Source organism: Mirounga angustirostris, unplaced genomic scaffold, assembly GCF_029215605.1.
Source record: "Mirounga angustirostris isolate CCGP_5_RB_7025 unplaced genomic scaffold, mMirAng1.0.hap1 SCAF_9, whole genome shotgun sequence".
NCBI classification, from domain to species: domain Eukaryota; kingdom Metazoa; phylum Chordata; class Mammalia; order Carnivora; family Phocidae; genus Mirounga; species Mirounga angustirostris.
The window spans coordinates 61433705-61446805 of NW_026991717.1; the positions used below are offsets into that span (position 1 = coordinate 61433705).

Consider the following 13101-nt stretch of genomic DNA (forward strand, 5'->3'; position numbering starts at 1 on the left):
GATGGGGCTTTAGCAGACAGAAGGATCTTACCGTCCCTGCTCAAATAAAGAGAGTACATCTTGGCAAGGATCGCCCTCCCCACTTTCCCATCTTTAGGGGAAAACACCAAGGGCATCTTCGACCTATGTAAATCTAGAGGTGACAACCCTGCTCCTTCCCACATCAAGTAGGAGCAGTGATTCCTGTTGTTGTACATACAATATATACCGAGCACCTCTCATGTGCCAGGTCTGGGCCTGGTGCCCTAATATCATATCCTTGCACAGAAGGAACCAGTAGGGAATCTCACACTAGCTGGATTCTCGAGCAAGTCCCTCGGCCTGCTGGACCCCAGCGTCATCATCTGTTAACTGAGGGCTAGACTAACAGTGCAAAGAATTCTTCCAGCCACAACGTTCTGATTGAGCAAGCTGTGTGAAGCTTCGGAGCTGCTTACCCTCACCAACTATTGGGTTTGGAGCGAAGATCTAATTCTAGACCTACCAGGTGGCCCATCACTCTATGAAAGGCAGTTTTCAGGTCACTCAGTGCCTCGCTCTCTGCTGTCTGTAGCCAGTTCTCCCTCCTCCACTATTCTTTCTAAGCTTCCGTCTGTCAGTCTGTGTCTTCTCCTACCCCGCACCGCCCCAATAGTCTGCCTCTGTATGCTCCCAGGTACCACTGATAGCCATCATGGCCACCGGGGGTGGAACAAGATCCATGACTGCCATGTATGGCCACCTGCTGGGGCTGCAGAAGCTGAACATCCTGAACTGTACCAGCTACATCACTGGCCTGTCTGGGGCCACCTGGTAAGGACCTGGCTGCCACTGCCCTGTGGAGCCCAGAGCAAGCACTAAACAGGCTAGCTGGGGGTCTCTGGTGAAGCTCTCCCCACCCCCAGGTAGGGTGACTCACAAAACCTGGGCAGCTCTACCCCTTATAGCTGTGTGACCTTGGGCAGCAGCTTCACTTCTCTGAGTCTCAGTTTCTGAATCTGTAAAATGGGTCTAACAGTAGCACTGACCCCATGGGGTCGTTGTGTGAGGCTCTCCCAGTACTGGGTGTTCTGGGGCTGCAGCAGGGACCCAGAAACACAGTGGCTAGGACGCATGAACCACTCCCGCCACTGACCCATCCTGCCGGGAAGATGCAGGTGCCCTCTCCAAGCGTGCCAGCTCTCCGAGGCCGCGCGGAGCCGGCCCAGCCTCTCTGGCTGTCCCCACCCCAGCGCACCCCCATCCTTGCCTTGCCCCTCTCTCTGCCCTGGGGGTTCCCTCACTCTCTGCTGGTGAGCAAGGACTGCGAGCCAACCCCCCCCCCCACAACATGAGGCCAGTGTGAGGTCGACTTCTCCACAGGAGCCACCGTGCCTAGGGCCCACACTGCTTGTAGAAGCCCAGAAAAATGTTTTACCTTCTTTTAAGATCAGGAGAAAAAAAAAAAGAACTTCTCGCCTGAGGACAAATATAACATTATTATATTTGTTTTTATACAACAATCATAAAACATAATTTTTAATATTTTTATGGTGGAAGAGACCCACCGAGGTCATAACACAGCCCTGGCAGGGGACCCTTGACCACGAGGGGCTGCATCTTCTTCTGTCAGGGACTGGGGCCTCTGAGCCCCCGAGGTCCCAAGCTGGCCCCTCATCCAGGAGGAGCTCTAGGTAACTTTCATCTGAGCAGTGGATGTGAACTTTCCCTAGAAAGGCCAAGGCTGCTGGTGCATCAGGAACTCCGAGGCTTCAGCCCAGATGGGACAGAAGGACAGCTGACGTTTATTGGCATGGCCCATGGGTGGTACACTAAGGAGATAAAACCTGCTTCCATCAGGGCCAAGGGGTGCCTGCATCCTTCTGAGCAGGAGACTGGGAGGAACTTAGGGGGAAGTGGGGGGAAGGGAAGGGTCTCCTGGCCTGGGAAAGCACTGGGAAGTATCCTTTTAAAATCAATCATTTCTAATGGTTTTGAAAGCTCTTTAAACATATAAAAATAAGAGTGAATCTTATGGAGAGCAGCGTGCTTTTTGTCCACGAAATCTCTTGACCAACCCCCACCTTCCCAGACCAGGACAAGCCCTATGAAGGAAGAGGCCACTGTTCAGACAACAGTGACGCTGCAGACAAGGTCACCTAGGGCACAGGGTTTCAGGGTGCTGTCCTGACCTCTACCGAAAGGCTGGGTCCAGGCCAAGAAGAGACCCAGGGCTAGAGGGGTCTCCGTCTTTGTTTTACTCCTTCCCACTGCCCCCATATAAGTTCAGCAGAAGCAGGGGAAATAAATCTTTAGCCAGCATCATAATTATGGGAATGAATGTGGCAGAGTGGAACGAGTCCAGGATCTAGAATCAGCCAAGCCTGGGTTCCAATGTTGGCCTCACGGCCCCACGACCCAGCACACACTTTGTGCTGGCCACTGTTCGAACCACTTTAAATTGCATTAACTCGTGTAATCTTCACAATAACTCTTTGAGGTAGGTACAGTAATAATTCTCTCCATTCCCACAGATGGGGAAACTGATGTGAAGAGCAGTTAGATAACTTGCCCAAGATTAGACAGCTAGTGAGTGGTAGAGTCTGGTTTTGAACCCAGGAAGATCTGGGTCCAGAATCCTCACTCTTTTTTCTTTTTCTTTTTTTAGAGTTTATTTATTTGAGAGAGAGAGAGAACACGAGCGGGGGGAGGGGCAGAGAGAGAGGGGGAATCATACTCCCTGCTAAGCAGGGAGCCCGATGCAGGGCTTGATCCCAGGATCCCGGGATCATGACCTGAGCCGAAGGCAGACGCTTAACCGACTGCACCACCCAGGCGTCCCCAGAATCCTCACTCTCAAGCAACATGCTATACCTGGCACAGGGTGGCCATTGTGACTATGAATAATAATGTTCACCCCTTTCCTCCAGGCTCCTTTCCTGGTGAGTTAGGGTCTCCCACGATCTGTCCATCTTCTCTCTGGCCAGGGTCCAGTGTTGATCGGACCTGGACTGGCTCAGTTCTATCTCCATGTGTGTGTCTCTCTCTCCAGGACCATGGCTACCTTGTACCGTGACCCTAACTGGTCCTCCAAAAACCTAGAGCCTGCCATATTTGAGGCACGGAGGCACGTGGTCAAAGACAAGATGCCTGCCCTGTTCCCAGACCAGCTCTCCAAATTCCAGGAGGAGCTTCGGCAGCGCAGTCAGGAAGGCTACAAGGTCACCTTTACAGATTTCTGGGGCCTGCTGATTGAGGCCTGTCTGGGGGATGAGGTAGGTACTCAGCTTCTTCCGAGGTCCAACCTGCCCTGGCTGATGACCAGCTCTCTTTCTTCATGGCTGGGAAGAAGGGGGGTGCGGTTCTGGACTTACTTCTCATGAGAAGGAAGTTAGCTTAGACCTGCAGATTCATCTGTGGACAGTAGGAAGCATGAGGTGCCTGAGTGCATGATGGAGAAAGATGGTGGAATTGTCTTCCCACATGCCTTTCGTGTATGACTGAGACCCTTGTGGTGGGGATGGCTTAGGAGCAGTCCTGCCGAGTGGCAGCATGTCCTCTGAGAGCCATGCCAAGACACCAGGAGAGAACACAGGGAGGGAGCTGGGGGAGGCTGGAGAGGCATCAGACTGTGATACAAGTCTGACCCCAAGTGGAGGAGAGAGGGAAGAAGGGCTGGGTGGAAGCATCCTAGACGGCTGGTCTGGAAGGTTCAGCAAGGCCCTTGGAGAATCCTCTAAACAAGCTGTCTGTCAGAGGAGTTTGGTGCCTGCCATGGGCATAAATGGGCCTGCCTCAGGATCCCTGCCGCTCTCAGTCATGTGCTGGTCTAAATGCAGGTCATCCCTAAAATGAAGGATGACCTGAACCTCATCTTCAAAGTGCATTCATTCCTTCATTTTTTTTTTCATTCAAAAAAATTAAGTACCTCCTGCACGTCATACACTGTGCTAGGCAATGGCGATTGAGAACTGAGGCACTCACAGCTTTTGATGGAGCCACCACCCTCCCCCTCTTGATACCCCACCATTTAATCTGTGCTTATGATGAAGCAGGGCAGGCAGAGACTGAGGGCGTTGGCCTTTGGATTCAGGCAGGATAGGATTTAAATCTGGGTCCTGCTTTGTGCTATTCCTTAAATGGGAACTACATCAATGAGTGGTAGTTAATATTTCTAGCAATACTTAGTGCTCCGTGTGATGAGAGGAAAGCACCCAGGCTTTTGACAACAGACATCTGAGTGTTGCCTGGGGTTTGGTATGAGGAGGAGCCAAGGTTCCCAGGGAGCAAGTGTAGGATTGAAATTAGGAGGTCTCTGCTGTTCCACTCTGGCCAGGGCAGGAGCCTCTTTCCCTTGGGCCCCCTTGACAGTGAGTATGGACTGGGTTCTTCCCTGAGTCTATAGTTTTCTCTCTACTTCCAGGACTCAGCTCTGCAGTGCCCAGATCCCTGGGCCATTATGTTAGGCACCCTGCTTGCCTTTCAAGGGAAGCCTAAGAGTTGTCTGTCCCACAAGTGTGTTTAGCAGGCCCACACAAGGTCAGGGCCTTCACACACTTGAAGAACCAGGGATGGGCAGCCAGCAGGCAGCTGCTCAGAGCCTGGGGTCAGAGCGTGGGCCTCTAACCCCCCAACTGGCCTGGCTATACTGGCTGATTCATTTCGGGAGGTGGCTTGTGGCCCTGGCTGGTCTGCAGGCTCCCCTCTGATTTGGCAGCACCATGCTCTGGGGACTCAGAGGGACCTTGGCTGACAGCTGGTGCACCATTTCCAAGCCTTTTGTTTAAATTTTCTTACAAGCAGCTTTTTCCCCCTCCCAAACAAATTTTATGAGGGAGTCTAACATGCAAAGCAGATAAGAAAAATGGACCTGCTCCAGGGTACATCAGGTGGAAGATGATGGGGATGAAGAGGGACAGTGGTGGCCTTTTCCACCCCTACCTTCTCTTTCCCTGGTCCTTGAGACGCAAGGAGAATCCTGGGACTCTGAGGGACAGCCCTAAGCTGTAGATTCAGTCCCACTCCCGTCCATACGTCTCGGATGGTGACTAGCCCAGGGACGAGCGACATTGTATGGGTACATTGACTGGTGTCAGCTGGGACCTGCAGAGCTGCCGGGTGGGCTCAGGAATCGGGAAAAGGCCTGCTGCAGGTCCAGACCGTCCCCCTTATTCTGCACTGTCTCCAGACTGCCTCTGCTCCTTCACCATTTCATTTCCCCACAGAGAGATGAATCCAAACTGTCAGATCAGCGTGCTGCTCTGTGTGAGGGCCAGAACCCCCTGCCCATCTACCTCACCATCAATGTCAAGGATGATGTAAGCAACCAGGATTTCAGAGGTAACACTGGTGGCTAGAAATTTATAAGGGTGTCCCTTCTCGGCAGGCAAAGGTACCCAGCGCCCCAGCACACGCACAACCCACCACATACCTTTGCCTCCCTCCGTCTCGACTTTGCTACCCCTTCTGTGTGGCTAGATCAGGCTGGTGGGGGCTTGTGGCTTTTCTAGGAGCAGACGTTTGATGGGACAGGGTAATAAAGTTATGAAGGGAAAGGGTTCTAGGAGGGCAAAGGGTCCCCCTCTGAATTAGAGGAGTGACAGAATGAGGGACCCTAGAAACCTGCCCTGCTTCGAGGTCGGTTGTGGTCTCTGTTTACCCAGTTTGGTGGAGCAAATGAACCATGCAGGTGGCAAAGCTGGTTTGCCTGGCCAACAGAAACCAGTCGTGGGCGCCCCCTTGTGCCCTGTGGGGGGACTGCGGCCTCCCTGTCACAGGTCCCCCAAGGCCCGGGACCTGTAGGAGCCCTGAGGAGGGAGGGTTGGACTGTCCAGGCTGGAGACTGACACCCCACCCTGCTGCTTCCTGGGCAGAGTGGTGTGAGTTCTCCCCCTACGAGGTGGGCCTGCAGAAGTACGGGGCCTTCATCCCCACCGAGCTCTTCGGCTCCGAGTTCTTCATGGGGCGGCTGATGAAGAGGATCCCAGAGTCACGGATATGCTACATGCTAGGTGACTCCTGACCCAGGGAGGCCCATGGGCACCCCGCCCCATGCTGGGCAGGCCCCCCTTTGAATTAGAGGCGTGACAGGGAGGCCTGCTCCGTTCCCCCAGGATCTTGTCCTGGGTGCTGGTGCTGGTTTGGGTTATCCCTGGAGCATGCAACCCTCCTGCATTTGCCAGCATGCCCTCATCTGTCATGGGGGTCCCGCTGCCCTGTGGGGGGAGGGGAATCAAAGTCTGTCTCACCCCCTGAGCAGCCCGACTGGGAGGGAACATCAAGGCCAAGGTAGAAGCAGTCAATGTTTGGGTGGCTGGGGCCTCTGGGGCAGAGGTGCTCACAGCTGGCCCTGCCCCCTAGGCTTGTGGAGCAGCATCTTCTCCCTAAACTTGCTTGATGCCTGGAATCTGTCCCAAAGCTCGGAGGAGTTTTTCCACAGATGGACCAGGGAGAGAGTGCACGACATCGGTGGGTGACCCCGCTGGCTTCCCCTCTTGGTTGGGTGATGCGGGAGAGGGGTGGATCACAAAGCAAGGCCCAGTCCACCTGCCTCATGTTTCAACGTCATCTCTGTGGTTCAGAGATGAGAAAGCAGCTAGGGTGGGGTCGTCCCTGCCTGGAGGGGAGGGTGATCAAGTCTCCGGCACAAACCTCAGGGGTCCGCCCGGGGCCTGGCTGGGGGTGGAGGAGGGGCCAGCAGAGTGGTACAGTGCCCAGGAGAGCTAAGGGGGTAGGGATCCACAAGCACAGTTACAGGGGGGCTTCTAGGTTCCCTGTCCTCTCTGGGACCCGCGCCCCTTACCTGTCATCACCCCTCTTCTCCACCACCCTGTCCCTGGTCTCTAAGTCTCCAATGCCAGGGCCTTAACAACTAGGCAAAGAAGGTGTGAACCTCACTTACAGTGCTGACCCCTGGGTGCCGGGTAACCATGCAGGCTCCGCCTGGGCCACCGGGGGACCCCAGCTCTTGTGACCCGCCTTCCGTCCTCCCTCTCCCCTGCAGAAGATGAGCCACTCCTGCCCGAAATCCCCAAATGTGATGCCAACGTCTTGGACACTACAGTGGTGATCCCAGGGTCGTGGCTCTCCAATACTTTCCGCAGCATCCTCACCCACCGGGCCTTTGTGTCTCAGTTCCACAACTTCCTGTTGGGCCTGCAGTTGCACACCGACTACCTCCAGAACAGCCAGTTCTCCATGTGGAGAGGTAACCCTCCCTGGCCGCCTGCCTCTGCCTGGATAAAGCGGAAGTGCGTGTCGAGGCTGCCGTGGAGAAAGGGTGGCAAAGCTCCTCTGACCATGTTCGTAGGGGTGGGGGGAAGGGGGGGCAGACTCTCCCGAGGGCGTCTTCCATGTTTGGTGAGGTTCTGAACGTAGGTGGAGCAGTGTTGGTATTTAATTACTTGAATCTGTACAACAATCCCAGCAGGTAGAAGTTGGGACCCTGTTGGGGAAATGTGGGCCCTGACTTTCTCTCGTTGTGCTCTGGGGGCACCTTTTAATGTGAATGGTGCCCCCAAGAGTTGGGTAGGGAAGGCCCAGCTCAAGAACCCCCAAATGGTAAGTGGCAGAGCCAGGTCTTAAATTGTGGTCATGTAGCTTCAACTCAGTGCTTGAAGATTGACTCGCCCCCATCGTTGGTATTTTCCTTGGCCACAGCCTGCAAATGGCTGCTTTGACCTAGCCTAGTAATCCTCATTCTCGCTGTCTGGGGCAGAAAGCGTAGCTGGCTCTGGGCCCAGGGTGTGCACTAATTTATAAGATAGTCTTATACCCCCGCAACCCCAAAGCTCTGTGGCTGAGTCAGAGTGGTTTTTCTCTGTGTGTTCCATAAAAGACTTGCTACAACACCAAGATAATGCTCTTCTTTATCAGCCCACCCCAAGGGGCACTGGGACTCACTGGGGGTCCTGGATGGAAGGGGGAGGGCCCAAAGCCCAGGCCCAGGGGAAGGAGCTCCAGGCAGGGCATTCTGTCCACAGAATGGGACCATCCGCTGAGATCAGGGCACCAGGGCGTGATGGTAACTGGAAATCTTGGCTTTCAGACACGGTGCTAGATGGTTTCCCAAACCAGCTGACAGAGTCTGTGAGCCACCTGTGCCTGTTGGACACCGCATTCTTCATCAACTCCAGCTACCCTCCCCTCCTTAGGCCCGAGAGAAAAGTCGACCTCATCATCCACCTCAATTACTGTGCTGGGTCCCAGACAAAGGCGAGTGTGACAAAGAAATGCTCCTGCCTGAGCAGGAGCGCTGTGCCTCTTCTGAGACAGGCCACATACTGAGCCTTCACGAAACTGGGAAATGGAAGAACATGCGTTCCCCACAGGCCCCAAGACTTAGCATCAGAGAAACTCAGGTGGCTCTACCTGACATGAGGTTAGCCATCCAAGCCTCGGGGGGCAGCTGGCTGGCCCTCACATGCAGTGTGGGCTTTAAAGAGACCCAGGGAGTGAATTCTAGTTTTATTTCAGCAATTTTATTATCTGACCATTTGCTGTATTTGGCAATTCATCAGCTGCAAAAAAAAAAAAAAAAAAAGGAGTTCTTAAAAATAACCTTAATGGAGTCCAGTCAGTTCTAAAGTTTTATACCACTTCAAGAGTTTCTAATGTCCTATTTTCAAAATAATCACATTGCCCTTTTCCTCAGGAAATATGACCCTCCATGTGATTATATTAAAAGCCAGGGCCAGAGGTTTTTATTTATTTTTCTCTATTTACCTTTGAAAAGTTCTGGCCTTTTAAGGGGAAGAAACTGTTCTTTGGTCTCCTTTAGTACAGTCTTATCCTGAAGCCCAGGAAAGGGGCGTACAGACAGAGGATAAGCCTGACACCAACTATAAGGAGTCAAGTTTATAAATGAGTGACAACGTGCTTTCCTACACCTGCTCTCTCTTGATCTTTACACCAGCTCTTCAAGGTGGATGGCACAACTGCTATTATTCCTGTGTTATAGGTTGGGAAACTGAGGCACAGAGAGGGGTCAGTGGCTCACTCAAGATCACACTACTAGTGAGCTTGGAACGGGGGGCAGAAGTAAGGGGATTCTGACATTCTCAGTCCACCGCTCTTTCTGTTACATCATGTTTATAAAGATGCCCTTTCAGAGTCCTTTCCAGCCTTGTGGCCCTTTGTCCGTTCCAAAGGCCATGCACATCCCCCAGGAGCCTGGCCGGACATGGCCAGATGTGCATAGCTCCAGTCACCCTCCTACTGCTGCCCACATCTACCCAGGTCTGTGTTTGGGTGAAGCATCATTGAAAGGGCTTCTGTGCACCTTCAGAAGGAGCTTGTAGTTGGACCCACACCAACATACTGTCTCAGGCTCTTTGTTCTGAAAATAGCACAAAGAGGCAAAGTAGTTGGAGACCTGAGTTGTTAGCTGGGGAAATCAGGAAGCTGGATCTAGAGCTCCATGTTGCTTACCCACCCCCACCCTTCCTAATCCTCCAACGTGTCCTGTTCTTTTCCAGCCCATGAAACAAACCTGTGAGTACTGCACCGTGCAGAACATCCCCTTCCCCAAATACGAGCTGCAAGAGGACGAGGAAAACCTCAAGGAGTGCTACTTGCTGGAGAACTCCCAGGAGCCTGATGGCCCCATCGTCCTTTTCTTCCCACTCATCAACGACTCCTTCCAGAAATACAAGGCCCCAGGTAAGCCGCCTCTGAACTCGGTTCCCACCACTCACTGGTCTTGGGCTGAGAGCTCCTATGTTTGGACTTGTGCAGTCTTCTGACTTGACTAACAGGGAAGCCCAGCTTAGCTCTAGTCTGAACCAACCTTGGCTTTGGAAGAAAGCAAAGCCCCCCACCCCTGCACAAGCCAGCAATGTCATCCTCTACTCTTTCAGTCATTCAACATTTATTGACATCCCACTAGGTGCCTGGCTCTGTGTCCTGCTAGGGTGGTCCTAAGATGGGCAAACTGCATCCCTGCCCTGAGGAGCATGGAGGTGTGCATGTGCATGTGTGTGTGTGCGCCCACATGTGCTGGGACAGGCCATGGGGAGAGAGACAGACACAAGCCATTACAACCTTCTGTGTATAGTAAGTCCTTCTGCTGCCTCCAGGTGTGGAGCGAAGCCCTGAGGAGCTGGAACACGGCCACGTGGACATTTATGGCCCCCAAACTCCATACGCTACCAAGGAGCTGACATACACAGAGGCCGCCTTTGACAAGCTGGTGAAGCTCTCTGAGTACAACATCCTGAATAACAAGGACAAGCTCCTTTGGGCCTTGAGACTGGCGGTGGAGAAGAAGAAACACCTGAAGAGCGAGTGTCCCTCCTAAGTCCCAGCGAGCCTCACCGATCTTGTGTCTGCTTCTATGGTCAGAGGCGTGGTGTCCCTCCTAAGTCCCAGCGAACCTCACCGATCTTGTGTCTGCTTCTATGGTCAGAGGCGTGGAGCCCATCAGGGCTGACCAGCCTGCTCAGCCGGCTCTGCTCTCTGGCAGGGGGCGTAGGCAGGCTGACCAGGGCATTTTATCAAAAAAATAAAAATTTTAAAAAGTTGAGGGAGATAGAGAAAGAAACAAAAGGAACATAACACAGGCATGTGTTGGGATTTTCAACCCACAGGAATTTTTTTAAACCTTTCCCTGCAGGGAAGGGGTCCAGTAGCCACAGGGTCCCACACATGCCTCAAGTATGGAGAATAAAAGCGTGGCCTGCGGAAGAGATGAGTTCCCCAGAAACAGCCTGCGAGCTGGAGCTAAAAGCCCCCTCAATTCTACTCCTCTCGGCCTCCTGGCACAGAGGGCCTCCAGGAATAAACAAGAGGAGGACCTGAAGAGTACTCTGGGTTCTCTGGAAAAAACGCCTTTTTAAACTTAAGGCAATCATTATTTTTTTTTTTAAGATTTTATTTATTGAGAGGGAGAGAGAAGGATAGCATGAGAGGGAGGAGGGTCAGAGGGAGAAGCAGACCCCCTGCTGAGCAGGGAGCCCGATGTGGGGCTCAATCCCAGGACCCTGGGATCATGACCTGAGCCGAAGGCAGTCGCTCAACCGACTGAGCCACCCAGGAGCCCCAAGGCAATCATTATTTTTATAGGCTATTATATTTTGTGGTTTTCGTTGTTTTGAATCAGGGTATTCATAGATAGTGTGATGATCTAGAAGATCTAGACCGAGCACTAGACCGAGAACTGGTCTCTTCAGCAACAAAGCCAAACAGGTGACGGGCGGGTCTCAGCAGTCCCTCTCCAGCCGCTCAGAGCCCCTGGAACACTGATCCCTGGGATCTCAACCAGGCAGCCTCATCTGAGCACCTAGCTCCAATGACATGCCCAGCAAAGCCCATGTCTGCAGCTCAAGCTCTCGGAACGAGAATCTGGGGTGCAGCTCAGGGATGTCTGAGCAGGGAAACGGAGTCAGGCATCAGGCCAGCACTCGCCGGCCAGCCTGTCCCAGGAGCACTCCTTGGTTCCCTTCTCACCTTCTTCTCTGGTTTCCAGACAGGATTATTTATTCTAAACGGGATTCCTCTTATTTATCATGTAAACACCGTGGCCGGAGGCGACTCTCAACAAGGAAGACTCAACCCTTGAAGGAGTAGGTTAGCCCTGAGGAAGAAGCCCATCCATCCTTGCAGAAGGTTGGCAGACAAATCACTGGGAAAGCCCTGGGACACGGAGAAGCCCAAAGTATCCAGGCCTACTAGGAATTTGACTAAAGAAATATATAACCTGAGCCATGGAGATGTCCAGGCCGATGGAAGATGTGACCAGAAAGGCATGAAGCCCAACAAACCTGGAAGACTTGGCCCTCTTTCCTGGCCTCTATGCTCCTGAAGCAGTCCTTGGGTTGCTAGGAAATGATGAGTGGTGACAAGTAACGAAAGTCCAGAAAAATCGGCTTCCAAAATCCATCCTTGCTACTCAAAGTGTGGTGGGGGACTGGTTAGACATGCAGAGAAGCTCAGGCCCCACCCCAGGTCTGCTGGATCAGAATCTGCATTTTAAGGAGATTCCCACCTCCTCTCTGCGCACCACCCACATCCCCATGAGGCTACACGTATTAAATTTCAGTGGTGTGGATTTATGCCACACTCTCCTATAAGCTTGGAAAGCAGGAATTCATCAGTGCCCCTAACCCACTGGTAAACAGGGCTCCTGGACCTGCAAAACTGATCCCCACCCAGATAAGTCGGACCTGGGATGCCGCCCGTCCTCTACGCCAGAGCAGCCAACAGCCTCCACTTTGACATCTTTTCTCTCCATCTGCAACAAACAGGCTCTCCTTAAATTAGAGTGAGCCATGCTGTAAGACCTGTTTGCTGGACAGTAAAGACAGCCCTGCCTTGGATTCATCAAAGTATGTACAATGAGGCTTATAAAATCATTGTAGTATTTGAGCCCAGAATAAAATGGCCATGTGGGTAAATGCTGTTGACTCATCTTCATTCATTATCTGGTGCTGCAAAACCAGCCTGACTCCTGCCCTCACCCCTGCCTGGGCTTCTCACACACCACTGTGTTCTGTCCCCACGTCCCCGTGAAAACACTTCTCCCCAAGGTCACCAATGTCCTGATTGCCAGATACGCTAAGCCAAATGGCACCAGCCCTTTACAGGCCTTATCTTACTTGACTGTTCTCAATATTTGGCACCACAGACCACCCCTCCTTCCTGAAACCCTCCCTTCCCACACTTCCTTGCCAACAGCAGTTCAACTCAGTTCCGCCTGCAAATATTTCTTGCTTTCTCGCTGTATGCCAGTCACTGTGGTAGGCACTGGGACAATAAAAATGATTAACAGTTGACCCCACACTTCAAGGAGCTTCCTCCTCGTCCCACATAGAAGAGCTTCATCAAAACAGAGCCTTGCAAAACAAAGGGAAAGTTTGGTATTAGCCGTGTACACATGAGGAACACATTAGGGGCTGCCAACTAGGCTTCCCCCTAGAGGGAAGGGTCCAGGTTTGCTGGACACCATCCATCCTGGTTTCCTTCCCACTTTCCAGCCCTTCCTGTGGTCTCACCTCCCCTGCTCTCCATTAACTGCTGGTATTCCCTAAGGTTCTCTCCTCAGCTCTCCTCTCTTCCCACTCCATACTCTCCTTAGGCAATCTCGTCTACAGCCAGGACTTCAACTACCACTTCTATTTTGAAAATTCTCAAACCTTTAGCTCCAGC

The 13101-nt window shown here is 52.7% G+C and overlaps 1 protein-coding gene across 4 annotated transcripts in view; it reads left to right on the top strand.

Annotated features, from left to right (window-relative positions):
• The window catches only part of PLA2G4E (phospholipase A2 group IVE), a 68166-nt gene extending 55538 nt beyond the window's left edge, over positions 1–12628 (top strand). For 2 of the 4 annotated variants that reach the window (XM_064570605.1, XM_064570603.1), the window contains exons 13-21: positions 656–792; positions 3011–3233; positions 5184–5298; positions 5832–5969; positions 6319–6426; positions 6962–7165; positions 8006–8172; positions 9435–9618; positions 10035–12614. In XM_064570605.1, the coding sequence (XP_064426675.1) occupies positions 656–792; positions 3011–3233; positions 5184–5298; positions 5832–5969; positions 6319–6426; positions 6962–7165; positions 8006–8172; positions 9435–9618; positions 10035–10255 (1497 nt within the window). In that variant the 3' untranslated portion in view covers positions 10256–12614. Of the gene's footprint in view, positions 1–655; positions 793–3010; positions 3234–5183; positions 5299–5831; positions 5970–6318; positions 6427–6961; positions 7166–8005; positions 8173–9434; positions 9619–10034 lie in introns of all 4 variants that reach the window. The other 2 variants (XM_064570602.1, XM_064570604.1) reach the window with 2 other exon arrangements.
• Positions 12629–13101: the final 473 nt, after the last annotated feature.